Below are 19,686 nucleotides of genomic sequence, written 5' to 3'. Positions count from 1 at the left end.
CACAAGTAGGCAGAGAGGCAGGCAGAGAGAGAGGAGGAAGCAGAGAGCCCCATGCGGGGCTTGATCCCAGGGTCCTGGGATCATGATCTGAGCCGAAGGCAGAGGCTTTAACCCACTGAGCCACCCAGGTGCCCCGCCCCTTGCTTTTGATCTTTGGGACACCCACACGTGATGACTGCATGGGTTTGCATGAGTGCCCAGAGCTGCCAAAGCAAATTACCCCAGGCCGGGTGGCTTAAGGCCATAGAGATGTATGTTTTTTTTTTTTTTTTTTTTTAAAGATTTTATTTATTTATTTGGCAGACAGAGATCACAATTTAGGCAGAGATCCAGGCAGAGAGAGAGAGAGAGAGGAGGAAGCAGGCTCCCTGCTGAGCAGAGAGCCTGATGTGGGGCTCGATCCCAGGACCCTGGGATCATGACCTGAGCCGAAGGCAGAGGCTTTAACCCACTGAGCCACCCAGGTGCCCCGAGATGTATGTTCTCATAGTTCTGGAGGCAGAAGCCCAAACTCAAGGTGTGAGCAGGGCCATGCTCCCTGCAATGTCTCCAGGGGAGAGTCTCTCCCTGTCTCCTCCCGCTCCTGGGGGCTCTCGGCGTTCCTTGGCTTGTGGTCATGTCACCCCAGTCTCTGCCTGTCTTCACATGGCTGCCCTCTGGCTGTCTCTCTGTGTCCTCTCCTCCTCTTATAAAGCCCACAGGTCACTGGATTTAGGGGCCACACGGATCTAGCAGGATTTCCTCTGGAGGTCCTTCACTAATTTTATCCACAGTCTATTTCCAAATAAGGTCACATTCAGAGGTTCTGGGCACCTGTGAATTTTGGGGGGACCCTGTTCAACCCACTACAAATAACCTCCCTCAGTTTCTCAGCAAGCTGCTCTTGATGCCTGTGCCCATTATTCTTTTCAATGCCCTTTCAGTAAAAACTCACATCTATCGATTAGGGTGAGTGCTTGGTTCTCCTAAGGAACCGGTTGGAGCACTTTATTTTAATACGCAGTCGTTCCTTATTATTCATGGGTTCCATATTGGCAAATTTGCCTACTCATGCAAATTTATTTGTAACCCCCAAATCAATACTCAGGTGCTTCTGTGGTCAATTAGGACCATGCGCAGAGTGGCAAAAAATCAGCTGTCCGACCTGAGTGTCCCCAGGATGTCCTTCTGCCTTTTTGTTTCAGCTCTCATACTGTTAACAAGAGTCCTTTTTAAAGTCCACTTTGGGGGCGCCTGGGTGGCTCAGTGGGTTAAAGCCTCTGCTTTCGGCTCTGGTCATGATCCCAGGGTCCTGGGATCAAGCCCCACATCGGGTTCTCTGCTCAGCAGGGAGCCTGCCTCCCCCTCTCTCTCTGTCTGCCTCTCTGCCTACTTGTGATCTCTGTCAAATAAATAAATAAAATCTTAAAAAAAAAAAAAGTCCACTTTGTACTAGCTTTTTTTTTCTTTTGGCAATTTTGTGCCTTGCGTGTGTGTGTGTGTGTGTGTGTGTGTGTGTGTGTGTGCGTGTGTGTGTGATTTTTGCTGTTTAAAGGCAAAGTGCAAAAGTGCTGGCCAGTGTTCCCGAGCACAAGAAGGCTGTGATATGCCTCACAGAGAAAATGTGTGTGTTAGGTAAGCTTCTTCTTTTCTTTTCTTTTTTTTTTTGAAGATTTTATTTATTTATTTGACAGAGAACGAGAGATCTCAAGTAGGCCTAGAGGCAGGCAGATAGAGAGGAAGGGAAGCAGACTCCCTGCTGAGCAGAGAGCTGGAGGCGGGGCTCTATCCTAGGACCCTGGGATCATGACCTGAGCTGTACCCATATGCTGCTAGAAAAGCTTCTTAAGTCTTGAGTGTTGTGCCTCTGGCCGTGAGTTCACAATGTGGATGAATCAATAATTTATACCCAATAAGGTGTCCTTAATGAGCACGGCCTCTGAGGCTAGAGCTCCTGAATTCAATAAATTCAGGACAAGGTTATGTATCGATCAGTTAACAAAAATGTAATGTCTCAAGGCTTGCAGGGACTTTACCCCATATTATTCCTCAAAGCCATGCTTCGTTGTTCCCTAACTCAGTGTTCAAGGTGACATTAGGAAAGACACATCACTACCATGAATAACAAGAATCGACTGTATTTGTACACACTTCCTTATTTTTCTTACTCGCTTTGGTTGACAGAAAGCTGAGAGCCAACATTATCCCCTCTCTCCATATTCCTTCCTAACACGGTTCATCTCTTCTTTTTTAGAAAGCTGTAAAGTAAACAGTTAATTTTAGGAGAGGTTTGCAGAAAAGTTGCTGAGGTTATACAGAAAGGTACCCCGTGACCCTCACCCGGTTTCCTGTGTGATGCAAATCTCTTTGACCCTTGGACACTTTGCCTCTCTGGCCATAACTGGTGTCAGACCCTCTTGGAAGCAGGCAGAACATCTGCGAATAAAGGGACAGGAGGGGCCAGGCTGAGCCACAGTCTGGCATCGCCTCCTCCAAGGAGAAGTTTGGGTCTTGCCCTCTCCCTACCAGCCCTGAAATAATGTCCCTTCTCTTTGCTTGGCCTCCCTTGCCTACAAAGACGGCCGCCCCCTCTACATCCTGCGCCTGGGCCACATGGACACCAAAGGCTTGATGAAGGCCGTTGGGGAGGAGACCCTGCTGAAACACGTGAGTCGAGGTCCCCACTTCCCGGATCCCAGGGCTGCCCATGGGCGGAGCAGCCACCGAAACGTTTGCCAACCCGTTCTTTACTTTCCAGGTTCTTTCTGTCAACGAGGAGGGACAGAAGAGATGTGAAGGGAACACAAAGCAGTTTGGCCGTCCCATCAGGCAAGAACCCCAGCCAGGAGCCAGTTCCCCCCGAAATAGTAAAAACAGCCAAGGTTCATGGGGCATAGACGCTGGGCCAGGAAGCATGCTAGGTACTTCACAGAAATGTCCTCTCTTCATTCTCACAACGATCCTATGAGGCAGGACTGTTACTGTCCCTGCTCTTTGCGGAGGGGGAAACTGAGGCTCAGAGGGGCGATGCTCATCCAAGGTTGTTGGGAAATGGGTAAGTGGCAGAGCCAAGAATGGAACCTGTTCCCGTCTGCTTTGGGCTCAAAGACATGATCCCCTGTGCCCCATCACCCCTTGGATCTTGCTTTGTGAGGCCAGCTCTGCTCCCCCACCAAGTGCCACCTTGACTCTGTCTCCCAGGCAGGGGGACTCGCAGGTGTCACAGCACATCCAGGAACCACCGTCCCTCTCTGACTTCCCCCAACTCAGTTTACCACCTGAGTACTTACAGTGGCAGCGAACCTTTCTGAACAATAGCTTACACATCTGTAATGTGGGAATCATATCTCGAGTCCCAGGGTTTCTTTACGCATCATCAAAAACAATGACCGTCGAGGGGTAACACTCACTCTTCAGCATGTGTTCTCCGTAGTACTTGATTCACGTTGTCCTTCTTACAGTCCGGGGCGTGGGGAGGGGCAGGCTGCACCTGCTGTTGTGGCTTTTTATCCTGATGTAGCCCGATCTTTGGGAAAATTAAGTTCCTTTGTTGTCTGGAGATTTCCTAAGGGGACATACATTGGTTGGGGTGAGAAATCCGTCAGTCAGGGTCCTGCTCAGACGTGGAATTCACCTGAGGTGGCTCAGATGACAGGATATCATGAGGGACTCCTTGCAGTGGTGTGGGCTGGATGAAGGGAACAAAGGCAGGATGGAGAGGCTCCTGGGGACTAGCCGCTGTGGTAAAACAGTCATTTCCCTAATGAATTAGTACCAGTGAAATGGAGGCACAGAGAGGTCAAGGAACCTGGCCAAGGCCACACAGCAGGTGGCAGAGCTGGCATCCGAATCCAGGCCATCTGGCTCTGGAGTGTGTGTTCTTAGCAGTCAGCACAATTGGTAGCAGTAACTGGCTTTTATCAAGTGCTGCTCTGGCCCGTCCCTGCGGAGCGCTTTACACATACTATCTCACTTAATCCTAACCACTGCTCGAGATGGGGACCCTTAGTGTCACTGCCACTGTCTTCGTGAGGAAGTTGGCCATGTCACACAGCTCTCTGGGGCGGAGGTGACACTGGAATTCAGGTGTCTAGCCTCAGAGGCCAGGCACTGAACTTCTCACCGCATGGCCTCCCCAGCTGAGGGTCAGGGATGGTAGCCTCCACAAGACTGTCCTGCCCCTCCACTCCCAACCCTGCCTTCCTGAGTCTCTCCATCCCTTCCTGTCTGCCAGCCCCCGAGACTTCCTGAGGGGGTCAGGAGCCCTGGGAGGTGGTAGAGCAAGCTGGAATGAGTGGCCTGTCTCTGTCGCAGCTCCTGGACCTGCCTGGTGGACCTGGAGGGTCTCAACATGCGTCACCTGTGGCGGCCGGGGGTCAAGGCCCTGCTGCGGATGATTGAGGTGGTGGAGGACAATTACCCCGAGACCCTGGGCCGGCTGCTCATCGTGCGAGCCCCTCGCGTCTTCCCGGTGCTCTGGACGCTGGTGAGAGCAGGCGCCGGGCCCGGCCTCTGCTGGGCAGAGATGGCTGAGATGGGGGGGGGTCCCTCTGCCTGCTTGTTCCGTGTCATTTCTCCTAAGTCACAGCTTTATTGAAGTAGAACTCATGAACCATAAGGTTCACCCTTTCCAAGTGCTGAATTCAGTGGTTTTTAGTAGATTTCACAGAGCTGTGCAACCATCCCACCAGAACATTATCAGCACCCCAAAAGGAAGCCCCGTAACCATTAGCAGCCCCACTGCTCCCCACTCCCCAGCTCCCTGCAGCCGTGAGGCTGCTTTCTATCTCCATGGATTTGCCTGTTCTCGGTCTGTCCCATAAGTGGGACATACAATACGAGGTCTTTTGCAACTGATTACTCTCACTGAGCGTCTCACTGAGCGTGCTGATCACCCATTCATCCGTGCTGTAGCTCAGATCAGTCCTTCAGTCCTTTTTATGTCTGAATATGACTCTGCCATATGGGTGGACCAGGATTTATGTATCTGTTGTCCTGCTTGTGGACACTGGAGTCGCACTCAGGAGAGTACAGTGTCCCCGGGGCTCCTGTGAGTTGGCTCCAAGGAGTGTTGGTATTCTGTGCTGTATGGATTTTATTTTATTTTTAAAATATTTATTTATTTATTTATTGCTGTAGGGATTTTTTTTTTTTTTAAGATTTTATTTATTTATTTGACACAGAGAGAGGGATCACAAGCAGACAGAGAGGCAGGTAGAGAGAGAGGGGGAAGCAGGCTCCCTGCTGAGCAGAGAGCCCGATGCGGGGCTCAATCCCAGGACCCTGAGATCACGACCTGAGCTGAAGGCAGAGGTTTAACCCAGTGAGCCACCCAGGCGTCCCTGCTGAAGGGATTTTAAAACATTTTATCCAAGACCCACAGTAAGAAATATACATTATGTTATAGCCCAACACGCACACACACACACACACACACACACACACGCACACACACACACGAAACAGATCTGCAAGCGATGGTTTTACCCTCTTCACTCTTCTATTCCATTCCATTAAAAATAGGCTAGTCACGGGGTGCCTGAGTGGCTCAGTGGGTTAAAGCCTCTGCTTTTGGCTCAGGTCATGATCCCAGCATTGTGGGATTGAGCCTCGCATCAGGCTCTCTGCCCGGCAGGGAGCCTGCTTCCTCCCCTTTCTCTGCCTCCCCCTCTGCCTACTTGTGATCTCTCTCTGTCAAATAAATAAATAAAATCTTAAAAAAAAAATAGGCTAGTCACAATGTGCTGATTCCATCTCAACACCATGAGCAGGTTGTCACTGGCACTTGGAAACCCTGGGGTCTTGCTGCTGGTCCACAGGCCCCCTCTGAAGATTCAGCATCCCAGAAAACCAGAGAACCTCTAATACAAATTGAGGTTCAGTCAGACAGACATTCGAGAGTTAAGTGGATTCAGTGCTTCATTATGCACCTACTATGTGCCAGACATGTTCTAGGCCTTGGGGATTCGGAGTAAACAAGCCAGCCTCTGTGTCTCCCCACCACTGTCACCGGGTGGGGAGAGATAAAGCAGATAACCCCGCACGAGCCAATGCTTCATGGTTCCCTGTGACAAGAGACTTGTCACAGGGAACCTGGGACTTAGCCTCTCCAAGAACCCTGTGCGTGAGGATGGCCAGGGTTCTTGGAGAGGCTAAGTCAGGCAGTGGGTGATGCAGGGAGGTAATTTAGATTGGAGAACTGAGGAAGGTCCCTCAGAGGAGGTGACTTGTGGCTGAGACCCTCGGAAGAAGCAAGAGTCATGCAGGGAAGGGTGGGGAGGAAGGACGGGCCAGGCAACCCACACAGCACGGGCCAAGGCCTGGAGGCAGGATTGTGCTTGATGCTTTTGAGAACCAGAAAACCCAGTCCGGAGTGGTTGGAGCAAAAAGAAAAAGGGCTGGTAGCCCTGGCACAGGCTGGGAAAATGTTCAGAGACCAGTGCCTGCCAAGTCCAGGCTGTGGTGAAGGTGGGCTTTGTCCCAGGACACTAGGGAGCCATGGAGGATTGTCAGCAGGAAGGGATGTAAGCAGACTTCTGGGGCAGAACATTCTCTGGCTCCTGTGGCTACTTCAAGGCTCTGCTGGGGCTGGGCCAGAGAGCAGGAGCTGTGGGAGGGACGGGCAGGACCTGCTCCTAAAGCTTTTTATCTTGAAATATCCTGATCTTTGTGAAGATGAAGTTCCCTTGCTGTTTGGAGACCTCTAAGAAGATGGATACTGGGTGGTGGTGGTGGGAGCCATTGAGGGTTCTGGCCAGAAGTGGGATTCACCCCAGTGGCTTAGTGGGGACGTGACATGAAAGAACTCCTTGCAGAGGTGTGGGCAGGATGGAGAGGCCTTTGGAGCTAGCCCCTGCAGTGAGCCCTGACCACCCCCGGGGGCTGGACGGACAAGCAGAGGGGATGACAAAGTTACCGAACCCCACGAGAGCTGGAACAGAGTGGGGGTGGGGGTGTCTGGGGCACTGAGGTGGGCGGGAGTGGGGGAAGAAGTACCTTGGCCTCTTTCTCTGTTCCTACCCCCTATCTCCTGCGGCTGCGCCCCAGCCCCGCCCAGTGGCCACACCAGACGGAAAGGCAATGGCGTGGAGCCAAGTTGTCGAGGCCCGCAGGGGACCGCTTCCCAGGACGGAGGCTGAAGGACAGTGAGCACACACAGGTGGCATTCCCAGTTCCCTGTCGGTCTTCCACCTGTGCCCCTCCTTGCTGAATTGGCCCGTGCCCCGACAGTATCAAGTCCTTCCTTCCTGCCGCAGCTACAGATCTCGTCACGTACCACGCCGGCACTGGGTGGGGGGTGCCGTGAGAAACAACCGACTGAGTTCAGTGGTCAAATACTTTCTATCTGGGGTCGATGAAACGGCATCAGCCATACAGTGCGGTATTACTCAGCCATAAAAAGAAATGAGGCGGGACCGGGCTCCAATGTGGATGAACCAGGGAACCAGAATGCTGAGTGAGAGAATCCAGACACGAAAGGCCACGTGTCGTGTGCTTCCATTTCTACGAAGGGTCCAGAACCCGCAAATCCATAGAGAGAGAAAGCAGATCAGTGGTTGCCAGGGGCTGGGCAAGGGGCAAGGCGAGGGACTGCTGATGTGTATCAATGTGTAAAAGAAATGGGGTTTCCTTTTGGGGTATTGAGAAGTCTTGGAATTACAGGAAAGTGGTAGTTATACAACATAGTGGATGAACTAAAAGCAATTGAACTGTTTGCTTTAAAATGGTTAATTCCAGGGGCGCCTGGGTGGCTCAGTGGGTTAAAGCCTCTGCCTTCGGCTCAGGTCATGATCCCAGGGTCCTGGGATCGAGCCCCACATCGGGCTCTCTGCTTAGCAGGGAGCCTGCTTCCTCCTCTCTCTCTGCCTGCCTCTCTGCCTACTTGTGATCTCTGTCCATCAAATAAATAATAAATAAAATCTTAAAAAAAAAAAAAAAGAAGGTTAATTCTGGGTACTTGGCTGGCTCAGACAGAAGAGCATGTGACGTTGGAGCTCCTGGTTGGCTTAGTTGTTGAGCGTCTGACTTAGGCCTGGGTCATGATCTTGGGGTCCTGAGATCGAGCCGGGTGTTGGGCTCCCTGCTCACTGGGGAGTCTTCTTCTCCTTCTCCCTCTGCCCTGCCCCTGGGTTGTGCACGTGTACTCTTGCTCTCTCTGTCTCAAATAAATAAATAACATCTTAAAAAAAAAAAAAAAAAGGAACAGAAGAGCATGTGATGCTTGATCTCAGGGTCACGAGTTCAAGTCCCACACTGGGTGGATTGCTTAAATAAATTAAAACTTAAAAAAACAGTAAAATAAAGTGGTTAATTCTTTGTGATGTGTTACATCTCCACGTAACAAACAAACAAACACCCCGTTCCATCTTGTCTCCTCTCCCCCACTTCAGATCAGCCCCTTCATCAATGAGAACACCAGGCAGAAGTTTCTCATCTACAGTGGCAGCAATTACCAGGGCCCCGGAGGCCTCGTGGACTACCTGGATAAAGAAGTGATCCCTGACTTCCTCGGGGGAGAGTGTGTGGTGAGTGTGGCAGCAGGCCATGGGGTGGGGCTGCAGAGGTCCACCGAGGCTGGAGTGGGGCCCCACCCTTGTGAGTGTGGGTGCAGACACCCGGAGAGGTCACACTTTCTCTTTTTGGTGGCAGGCCTTGTTTTCAAAGCTGCCCCCAAGAGAGGTGAGTCTTCTCCCAAGGAGGGACCTTACCTTGGTTTTTTCAAACATAGTGATCCAGATGGAAGTTTCTGGAAGTGCAGAGACCAGGCCAGTCAAAGGTTTGTCTTGGTATTCCCCATTCAGTATGTTGCTAGGCAGCAATCAGAGTTTACCTGTTGACTTTGCGCCCTCTGCTGCCGGGAGAGGGGACTCCCAGCCCAATGGTCTGGCCCCCCGGAGCTGGTGTACCCGAAGGGATTTATTCCCAATCCACAGCTCCACGGAGTGGGAAGATCGGCCAACTGCTTTAAGGGGAGGCAGCCACAGACTCCTTCTACTGCCTGCCTCTGGGGGTGAGGTGACACAGAAAGGGGAGACCCTGGGTCAGGACAGTCTTACCTCATCTGGCTATGGGAAGGCAGGCCCCTCTTCCATCTCTAACAGAATACCAGACTCCAAGTTTACCTGATTTTTGAGTTTAAGAAAGGCATTTCCTAGGAATTCTGCCAAGCTTGCCCATTTTTTCCACTTGTTGAGATATGTATGCATAACTTATGTTTAGCAAATGGGCCTGTAAGTCCAGCATGGTAATAAGAGACATGAGCCCAGGAGGGGATTGATAAACATGGGTTTGTGCCCAGGCTCAGCCACATTCTGCTGTGTGATCTTGGGCCAGTGGCCTGTCCTCTCTGAGCTTCCATTTTCCCCCTCTGTGAATGGGGAGAATAATAGCTCCTACTGCATTGTGGTTCCTGGAGAGTAAATGAGGTCATGGAGCCTGGTTCCCTACTCACTAAAAGGTCACTGTGACAAGTGCAATTTCAGGGGTCACAGAGCACCCTTCTTTGAGTCAGCCAGGCCTGCCACCTTTGTCTTTGTCTCCCAGTGCAATGTCCCTGAAGGAGGGCTGGTCCCCAAGTCCCTCTATCTGATGGAGGAGGAGCAGGAGCACACAGACCAGCTGCGGCAGTGGAGAGAGACCTATCAGTCGGCCAGCGTGCTCCGAGGGGCCCCCCATGAGGTGCCGGGACCTGGCCTGGGAGGGCACACTGGGCTGGGGTGTTGTCTTAGGTCAGGGTCCCCTGAAGCAGAGCCTGAGGCCAGGGTTCTTGTTCAGGATGAGTTTTTAGCAGAAACCTGTAAGGAGAGGTGGGGCAGGGTGGGCGTGGGGGCGGATGTAAGGACAGGGGCGGTGCCGCCGAGTCTCGCCCAGCCTGACCCGAGGGGAGCCCTGGGCTGTGCAGAGCACCACAGATAGACAGACCTTTTGTACTCTGTCAGACTTGGCTGTGGATTACCCACCCCGCGACAGGGTGGGACCTCCTAGCCGTTTCAAGACAGAGACAGGTGCATCTCCCTAGAGCAGTTCTTAGACAGTGGAAGCTGGGGGCTTCAGCAGCCCATCTTCCCCACAGCCACAGTGGGTACTGGAAACCCAGGTGGGCAGCCCACAGCACTTCCTACAGCTGACCTCCCCATCCCAGCTCCCCACTCCTGGTGGGATTCCAGACGGGACTCTCAGACTCTGCCCCTACCCTCCATGCAGGTTGCGGTGGAGATTCTGGAGGGGGAATCAGTCATCACCTGGGACTTTGACATCCTGAGAGGGGACGTGGTCTTCAGCCTGTACCACAGCAAGCAGATGCCCCAGCCTGGCCGCCAGGAGCCGGGGGCCAGGGCCGGTGGGCAGCTGATGGACAAAGGCTGGGTCCTAGGTGTGGATTACAGCCGTGTCGAAGCCCCTCTTGTCTGCCGGGAAGGAGAGAGCATCCAGGTTTGAGCTCCTTTGTTCATTTATTCATTCATCGTACAGGATTGAGTGTTCACTGTGTGCTGGGGTTCTGGTCCTTGACCTCAGCGACCCTGTAGGACAGTGAGGGAGAAAGAACTAGGCAGATTGAGGACTTTGGGGACCCCAGGACCCCATTCTCAGAATCCCCCGGGACTCTTGTCAAAGCCTCAGACTGCCAGGCCCCATGTCAGGGGCCTAACTCAGAACCTCTGGGCACGAGGCCTGGACTTGGCACCCCCTACCCTCTCCCAGTGATTTCTGATGTGTTAGTTTCAGAACCTAGAGCGTTAGAGATGCTCTAACACTGGCAACAGAACTCAGATGTGTCTTGGAACATGAACCACCCCGCCCCGCCTCTACTCACAGGCTGCTGGAGGCCAGTGTTTGCAAGTCTTAGACCACCAGCCCTGCTCACTCACCCACCCTGTACAAACAGGCTCCGGTGAGCATGGCAGGTCCCACCCAGGGTCCCTGTGCAGCAGGCTGTCCTGCACCTCACACACCAGCACCCCTAGCACCCTATATAGCCCCTCTATAATCCCTGAAGTTATAACAACAAACACCTCCATTCTCACCATCCAGGCCCTCCACTAACCTTAACCAACCTGCCAGCTCCCTGCCCAGATCCCTCCTGGGGCAGCAGAACAAAAGCCCAACAAAATCCAGGTGTTTAGCCACCTGCACCTGTTCTCCTGCAACCGCAGCTCCACCCCCTGGCCTCCACTCCCACCAGATCAGAGGGAGGCTCTCAGCCTCCACAGGTAGGGGGGTAACGGCGGAGGAGTCAAGGATATGTCAGGAGGCCCTGGATTGGTTTGGCAAGGGGCTCCCGTCCATCCCCATGTGGACCAGAGCCTCAGGGAGGGCTGCTGTGTTTCAGGGCTCCCATGTGACCCGGTGGCCTGGCATCTATTTGCTCCAGTGGCAAATGCACAGCCCCCCTGGGAATGCAGCTTGCAGCCTCCCGGGGGTGGAGGACGTCCTGACGGCCCTGCACAGCCCCGGCCCCAAGTGCAAACTCCTCTACTACTACGAGGTGCTGGCGTCTGAGGACTTCAGGTAGGAGGGGCTGGATGGGGATCCCCCACCACCCCCGGTCTCCTCCAGGCCAGACCCATAGCACTTCCGAGGCTCTTTCCTTCTAGGCTGGCTGACATTGGATTCATTTTTCCCACTTGCCTTTGAGCTTATCCAGGGGCGGGGCCCCAGCATGGGTATAGTTAAAATTCGCCAGTGGTTCAGCACCCGTGTGAGCAGTCGGATCCTATGCTATGTCTAAATCCTGCTTCAGCTGCAGAATGTCCCCTTCCAATGAAACTCTGGACAGAACCCCAATATACCAGATTGATGGCAGGGGGAAGGAGAGCCCAAAGCCCTCCTCTTTGGACCTCCTCTCACTCCTAGAAACCCATAAAACAGGGTCCGGATTGTTCTAGAACGTTCTAGAATAGTGTCTCGCAGACACCTCTCCCCAAGTGTTGCTTTCTGAGAGAGTAGTGGCTAAGACCTCCAGTGCTTCCTGGTTGCTGTGTGACCTCAAGCAAGTCACTTCAGCCGTCTGAGCCTCAGCCTCCCCACCGGTTAAACGGGGGCCACTGAAACCCCCGCATCCGGAGTTGTCATCAGGACGAAGTGGTTGGTGGAAGCCTGCCCTTCCCTGAGGCATACAGAAAGCACTTGATAGCAGAACTGAAGCAGAGGGTGACGAGATGGAGCTGGCAGTTTCTTCACGGCTTTACAGTTTATCTTTTAAAAACAAATGTCATTTTGCTTCCTGCTTCATGACATAGCTCTGTTAGTTTCCTACTTTTTTTTTTTTTTTAAAGTAGGCTCCACACCCAGCGTGGAGGCCAACATGAGACACGAACTCATGACCCTGAGATCCAGACCTGAGCTGAGATCCAGAGTCAGAGGCTCGACTGAACCACCGAGTCCCTCTGTTAGTTTCCTTCTAAAATTAATGCTTTATATTCTTTACCGTGGGGTCAAATCAAGGCTCCAGGCGGGTGTGCATCTGTATCCATATGCCAGGTGCAGGTCCAAGTACCCTAAGGACAAGTGCAGCCTAGTGTGAGAGATACTGGGCCAGTGTCTTTACTCCACAGAGAACCCCACAGCATGGGAGGGCTGGTGATTTCCTCTTTGGGAAGCAGCTTGTTTTGGGTACTGGGCACCAACCAGTGCAGGGGACAGACACTGTAGATACAAGCATCCAGGGGCTGCTTCCCTCAGGAGGGCAGGTGGCCGCTGAAGGGCGGGCCAGATGCTGCTTGCCATCCTGCCTGGTCTGGTCCGTGTGGGGACTTGCAGCCCTGACCTTCAACAGCTCACAGAGAACCAGGTCAAGGGCTAGCTCCTGGCTGTCCTCAGTAGGCAGGCCTTAGGCTGGGCCCTGGGGGACAAGACACAAAGGGGCTGCAGTCAGGGAGCAGGAGGCCACACTATCACACCCGCATGTAACTATGAACAGCAGTGGATGCCATGCAGATGTTCCAGCCTGTGTCCTTGCCCAAGGTCACACAGCTGGGAGGTGCCGGAGGTCTCAGCATAGTGTTGTTGTGAAAACATGGGATGAGGGGCCTGGCCTAGGCTAGAGATAGGGCTGGGGACTGCCCAGGCCGTGGGGCACCCTCTGGGCCGTGCTAGATCCCCAGCTCATGGAAGCCCCTGAATGGTGTGCGGCAGGTGGGGATCTTTGGGGGTGGGGCAGGAACATGGGCGGAGCCTTGTTTCTCATCACAGCTTCACTTGCTTTTCCCTCTGCACTTGCCCTCTGTGCCTGGGGTGGTTACCAGCCTCGTGGAAAGGGCCCTGGGGCCTCATTTGCAGCATCACCAGCTTTTCCACTGCTGTGTGGGGGCCCCAAGCCCGTGTCTCCACCAGAAGATAATGTGTGTGTGATGCCCTTCCTCCCCAGGGGCTCCATGTCCAGCCTGGAATCCTGCACCAGCGGTTTCTCCCAGCTCAGCGCCACCACTTCCTCCTCGTCTGGCCAGTCCCACAGCAGCCCCCTGGTCTCCAGATAGTTGGGACTTAGCCCTGTGGGGCAGCCTGCTTACCTCCCAGGTCTGCAAGTGTCCATGGGGTCTGGGACCATGTGGGCTGCAGCCCTGGGTCTGGACACTGACTAAGTTGGGGCATCTGGAGCCAGTGGCAATGATCCAGCTCACGCATTCTCAAGGATGCAAGGACGGAATGATCTTCTTTGGGCTTCACGTAAGGAAAAGCCCACCTTTGGGCCACCTTTGGGTCTGCCTGATCCGGGAGCTCAGGGATATCATCGGGCTCAGCATCCCCTCTCCATTCCTGGCTCTGCTTTCCTGGGGGCAGCTTCCTTCTCAGGTGCCCTCCCCATGCAGGGGACCCCACCACCACTAGGGTCCCTCCTTCCCCTCAGCTCAGCTGCAGATGAGAACCTCTGTCTCCCAAAGTTCCATCCAAGCTCCCAGAATGGAGTCTAATCAGCCTGCCTGGGTCCCACACTGGTCTCTGAACCAATCACAGTTGCCAGGGGACCAGAGAACACTGATTGGCCAACAGGGTCCTGTGTCCAATCTGGGCCAGTTACCATACCGAGATGGGGTTTCAGCGCTTGGTCTACCTGGACCAATGCCTGTTCCTGACGCCAGCCACCTGGTTTGAAAAGCATAAGGAAGTTGCCTCTAGGAATACTGGGGTGCCACACAGGAAGAAGAGGGAAAGAATGCTGGGTTGGCAGAAATGACTTTCACAACTGACTCCAAAGCAATGCCCTGTGTCCCAAGACATGTGTGCTGAGCAGATATATGAGTTACAGGGTCACTTTCTGTGGGGAGCAACCCACCCAGGCCTGAAACCCATCTTTCCAGCACTTGGCTAGGAAGGCAGCCTGACCACCACTGACTTGAGGAGGGTGGGGAGGCCCAGGCAGGGATGAAGTATCTCTGGCTGTCTTTAAACTCTGGAGGTCCTTTTCTTTCCTTGGAGTAATTTAATTATAACTTTTTTGGTTGTGAGTCACAGAGACCCACTCAAAAGGGTAACCAGTCATGATCACATTCAACTGGCCAGTCCAGGAGTCCTTGCTTCAGGCAAGGCTGGATCCAGGATCTCAACATGGCACCAGGACTCCCCTGTGGGGAGGAGGAGATTGTGACTTTGTTATGTCCACCCCAGGGCAAACCTGACCCCTGCAACCAGCTTCAATATTGACAGACTTTCCCTGAGTTCTCGCATGGAAAACTTTGGGGTCTCCTTGGGGCTGAGGACACGTCTCCTTTCCTTTCCTGGGCTTCCAAAAGGGCAACAAGTCAGAGGTTACTAACTGGCAGCCTGTTTAGCCTATAGAGGGATTTAAACTTGGGGGCATTTCATACAGAAATCCAACTGTCCAGCTTCCCTTAGGCATTTGGGACTGTTGGCAAAACGGGGCCACTCTTACCATGTAAAGGCAATACAACTGTGGTCCTTGATGGGGCTACCCCGGTCCCTACCCTACCCCTCACTGTGACTGTCATATTATCTGCCTGGGAGGGACCTCACAAATATGGCTCTGTCGACAGCTGGGGGGCCAATCTGGGCCCAGATGGCTTAATGGTACTCTTCCCTTGTAGCCTTCCTTACAGCTGGGGGTCATCTCTGGTCAACACCCAGAGTCACTGGGCCTTGCCCAAGGGGTAGGCTTGCAACCATGGGCTTGATGCTTCCATGCGGTCTCAGCATGATGGAACAAGGAGGGCAAGGACTTCCTTGCCTACCGGCCTCACCCCCAGCCTGGAGCAGAGAGAAGGAGCTACCTTCTCGGAGACATCCTTCTCCCTCCAGGGAGGGAGTCTCATCCATCTCTGTTTGCTCCTCAGGTATAGCAACAAAATCCAAAACTGCATCCTGCATCAAGGTGTGTGTGCACATGAGGGAGAGTGGTAGGGGGAGACGGGGGACGTTCTCAAAGCTAGTTGCTCCCATGTCACCAGGCATTAATCACGGAGGAGTCTGAGATATTTGCACCAGTCTTTAGATGAGTTTCTCGCCTGCCTCTAAAACCCATTTGTGCCCTAGAAGCATTCTGGGCTAAGCTGCCCTAGCACTCCCCATACATTAATTGTCTAGGACTAGCACCAGGGAAGGATGGAGAAGCCTTTCCTTGACTTGGGGTTATACTTGGCTTGAGAACTGGAACCTGGATCTGCTGTGACCTCTCCAGCCTGGAAAAAAGGGATGAGCCTCAGGCCCTCTCAGTTCTCCGGAGAGCTCATTCTTTCTCCCATGAGAAGGCTCCAGCTCAAACTGGCTTAAGCAAACAAAGGGAATTCCCTGGGTCCTGTAACTGGGATGGCTAAGGGCGTTCTTGTTTCAGGTCTGGCTGGATCCAGGAGCATAGTATCCTCAGGCTCATATGCTCATCCTCTCAACCTTACCCAGGCCTCCTAGCTCTGTATCTCTTTTCAGGCTGGTCTCATTCTCTCCTCTGCCTAGTGGGAAAGTGGCTGTCAGCAGCCCCAAGTCTATAACCACAGGGTTCACAATCTCTAAGGCTGAGAGAATTCTTTATCTCAAATCCCAAAGAAGCCTCTGCTTGGCCCTGTTTGAGTAAAGTGCTCACTCCTACAGATGTACTGGCCAAGGGGCTGCGGATCTTGTGATTGCCATTTCCTTCAGAAGCAGCAGTGGGATAGGAGAGAGCAGATCACCCCAGGACAAGGGAAGCTGGGCCACAGAAGCAGCAGACAGCCATGATGGCATCTGCTGTAGTCCCCCCTCCCTCGCTGGAGGTCTCTGGGGCCCAAGCTGGAGCTTCATCAATCAGTAGGTCTTTCCTACCTTTGGATGGCGTGAAATTAAAAATCCAAGGGCTGCCAAGTTCCTGGCTTCTGTAGTTCCCTAAACCTCAGGGTTGGAAGTTCCTTGGCTTGGTTTCTTTCTCCCTCTTGTTCATTAACCTGTTGTGACCAGGACAGAAACAACCCACTAGCAAAAGGATCCTGCCCACGCACTGTGTTTAGGAGCTTGGGTCCTAAAATTTAGACAGGGTGGGGTTCAAACCCCAGCCTTCTTTTCACTAGCTGTGTAACCTCCAGCAGGTGACTTAACGCCCCTGTGCCTCAGTTTCCTCATCTGTAAAATGGGGATGTGCCTACCTCATTCACTGGGTTGTCGTGGGACAAGTGAGAGGAGCTGTAGAGTCCACAAGCCCAGCGCCCAGCACACAGAAAGCACATGATAAACGTCAGAGGTTAGCCTGATGATTTACGGCTTCTCAACCAAACACTCCAGACTCCTTCCGGAGGAGGCCCGCCTGTCACTGTTTCTCCTGGGACAGAAGGCTCGGCACCACGAGCATCTGGAGGAAAGTGGGTGTCGGGATATAATTTCCCTCTTCCTCTCCCGTTTAGCAACTGCTTGTGTTTTCTGAGCAAATCCACTAAATCTGGAAGAGCATCATTTGGAGTCCCCGACTGGCTAGAGAATGTTCTCTACAGGCTGAAATACGGGGCTTCTGAGAACTCCCCCACCCCACCCCGCACTCTGGAATTGCTCCTCCTGTAAAATGAATTGTTTGATGAGAATACCATAATTTTGTTCCAAACACTCTATTTCAGTCAATAAAACACGATGTTCCTCGTTTGCCTGATCATTTGCTCCAACCAAAAGCATTAAACGTTTTCGATTCAGATATACCTCAGTTGTCTACCTCCTAAAACCCTGGGGGTTTCCCTGGGCTTCTTCAGGAGTTACTCTGCTGCTGTTTATAAGATGCAAAAGTATTTTCAGCAGGGGTGGTATCACCCTCAAGGGGTTGCAAGTTGGTTCTTGGTAGAAAGGGGACGCATACAAAATACAACATTTCTATATATAAAGCGTAGACATACAGTAGTAGTTCCCTAGGGCTGCTGTAACAAATTCCCACACACTTGGTTAGCCTAAAACAACAGGAACGGATTCCCTCACTGTTCTGGAGGCCGGAAGTCTGAGATGAAGGCGTTTGCAGGTGCCCCTCCTAACACTAGGGGAGGACGCTTCCTACGTCTCGGAGCTTCTGGAGTCACCGGGAATGCCTTGGCCTGTGGCTGCATTGCTCTCGTCCTGCTTGTCTTCACACAGCTTCTTTGTGTGTCTCCTGTCTTGTAAGGACACCAGGCACTGGATTCAGGGTTCACTGTCAATCTAGTACGATTTCAGCTTCAGATCCTTAACTAATTACATCTGCAAAAACTACTTTCAAAGAAAGTCACATTCTAAGGTTCTGTGTGGATGCTGATTCTGGGGGGCAGTGGACAAATGCTATTCAAACCATTGCACAAGCACAGGGTGCATACAGAGATACGTGCATAGTTTATCAGTGGAATTAAATGCAGATTCCCTGGGCCCACTCAGCACTGCTGACTTGGAATTTTGAGGGTGCGCTTCTGGATTCTCTTTGCCACGTATCCAGGTAAAGGTGAAGGTCCTGTCATCCATCTTTCTGGGCCACTCTGCCTGGTTTCCTGGGATTTGGCCTAAGACCTAGTGTGATGTTCAACAACAGCCATCGTCCTGAGGTTGGGGGTTGGGTGGGGACCTTGTCCAGGGCACCAGCTGTCCTTCCTGTGAGCTTCCTTGGGACATGGAGCAGGGGTGCTGTCTGCCACACACATCATGGGGTTCTGAAAAGGCCTTCTTGTTTTGGAGCAGGAGGCCAAGGACTGTCACTTGGGGAAGCAGAGAACATGTGGTTCTCTTGTGGGACTGCTCTGGGGTACCCTGTCTATACTGGGTTTGGTTACCCAGCTGCACCCAACACATCCAACGGAGGGAGAGGAAGCAGCCCTTGTCTGCTTCGGTATAATGCATGCATTCATTCTCTGGGACTTTGCCATGGATTTCTCTGCAACTGCGGGTAAGAGCTCTCCAAGGACCAGCCAGCTGACTCCTGCATGTGGTGGGTGTTGAGAAAGACAGAGGTCCCTGGGGCAGGCCAGTTGGAATCAGCTCTGAGCCGTGAGTCATTGCTGACGTCTGTCCTGGGCAGAACTGCCTCCTCAGAAGCCTCCTGAGGTTTGTGGGGCCCAGAGAGGGGAGGACACACTAGGGCTCCCTTGGGGCCCAGAGTCTGCCTCTGGGACCAATTCTTCCTCAGAGGCCAGGGGCCAGGTCCAAAGCAGCCTGCTGAGGCTTCTGTGGAGGCAGGGTCTCAGGGCACTAGCAGCTGTTGGGAGTTTGGGCAGGGCCTGGAAAGAGCTGGAAGGAAAAGTGCCAGGTAGCTCTCAGGGACAGGAAAGACAGCTGTGGCTTTCAGACTTCTCTTCAGTCCATTTTTCCCTCTCCTCACTTCAGTGCCTCCCTGCCCCAGCTAAGGCATTTCCAAGGAACGTGGGTCCCCAAAAAGTGCAACTTGAAACCACTGACTTAAGAGTTTCCTGGAGCCCAAGTTTTCTGAGATACACACCCCTTTGCAAATCCAGTAGAAGCTTTGGGCATCACACTTGAATTATTCCCATATCAGGGCTCCTAAGAGTCTTGGAAAGCCCATCCATTAAGCCCAGGATTGAACGTTTTTCTGGAGACTTTCCTGATGCTCAAGTTTTATGAAGAGCATCCTAGCGGCCATGTGTTACCATGGCAACAAGACTCTTGCTGGTCAGGCCACCAAGACATCTGGTCCACATTCTCTGCCCAGGGGCCTTCCATCACCACCATGAGGTAGGAAGGGGGATGCTTGCGCCACCGTAACTGGTCCATGTTAATCCCCAACTACCAATCCCAAAGCTTGATGATGATGAGCTCTTGTACATTTGTGTCCACAGCACGTGTTCCTACCCACCCCTAGAGGTTAAGTGTTTGAATCTAAAAAACCACCTTTTTGCCTCTGCTCCATGCCTCATCTAAGCTCCAAAAAATACCTGAGTCCAAAATGTGTCTCTCCTTGAACAGTATGAGTGTTAGACTCTGTGGGTTGCCAGAGACCCCCAAATCCAACACGAAGTGCCTCAAGCAAAAACGGGGATTTACTGGTCCATGTAATTGGTCCAAGAATGATAGTGGCTTCAGGGATAGCTGGATCTAGGCGCTTAAATTATATCCCTCTTTTCTCTTAATTTGGTTCTTCTCCACATTCACTTCACTCTCTTTCTCCACGTGGCCTACACCCTGGCAAGTGGACAATCTCAGCAAAGTGTTTTTCCCCAAATTCTAGCAGAAGTTCCAGGGTGGGCTCTAGTGAGTCAACTGGGACAGGGGACTACCTCCGACCCCTATATGCATGCTATCTGGGACTTGATGGGATGGTACCAGAATGGGGGA

At 52.7% G+C, this 19,686-nt stretch overlaps 1 protein-coding gene across 1 annotated transcript in view; it reads left to right on the top strand.

The window, feature by feature from the left end:
* Positions 1–17,025, top strand: part of SEC14L5 (SEC14 like lipid binding 5) — a 41,593-nt gene extending 24,568 nt beyond the window's left edge. Inside the window, exons 9-16 of the mRNA XM_032328264.1 lie at positions 2,558–2,646; positions 2,738–2,808; positions 4,294–4,465; positions 8,370–8,504; positions 9,523–9,657; positions 10,183–10,410; positions 11,309–11,487; positions 13,346–17,025. Coding sequence (XP_032184155.1) covers positions 2,558–2,646; positions 2,738–2,808; positions 4,294–4,465; positions 8,370–8,504; positions 9,523–9,657; positions 10,183–10,410; positions 11,309–11,487; positions 13,346–13,454 — 1,118 coding nt within the window. The 3' untranslated portion in view covers positions 13,455–17,025. The remainder of the gene's footprint in view (positions 1–2,557; positions 2,647–2,737; positions 2,809–4,293; positions 4,466–8,369; positions 8,505–9,522; positions 9,658–10,182; positions 10,411–11,308; positions 11,488–13,345) is intronic.
* The last annotated feature ends 2,661 nt before the right edge of the window (positions 17,026–19,686 follow it).

Source organism: Mustela erminea, chromosome 20 (assembly GCF_009829155.1).
Source record: "Mustela erminea isolate mMusErm1 chromosome 20, mMusErm1.Pri, whole genome shotgun sequence".
In the NCBI taxonomy this organism is placed as follows: domain Eukaryota; kingdom Metazoa; phylum Chordata; class Mammalia; order Carnivora; family Mustelidae; genus Mustela; species Mustela erminea.
Note: the sequence above shows the minus strand (reverse complement) of the source record. Positions and strands in the feature narration are given on the sequence as shown.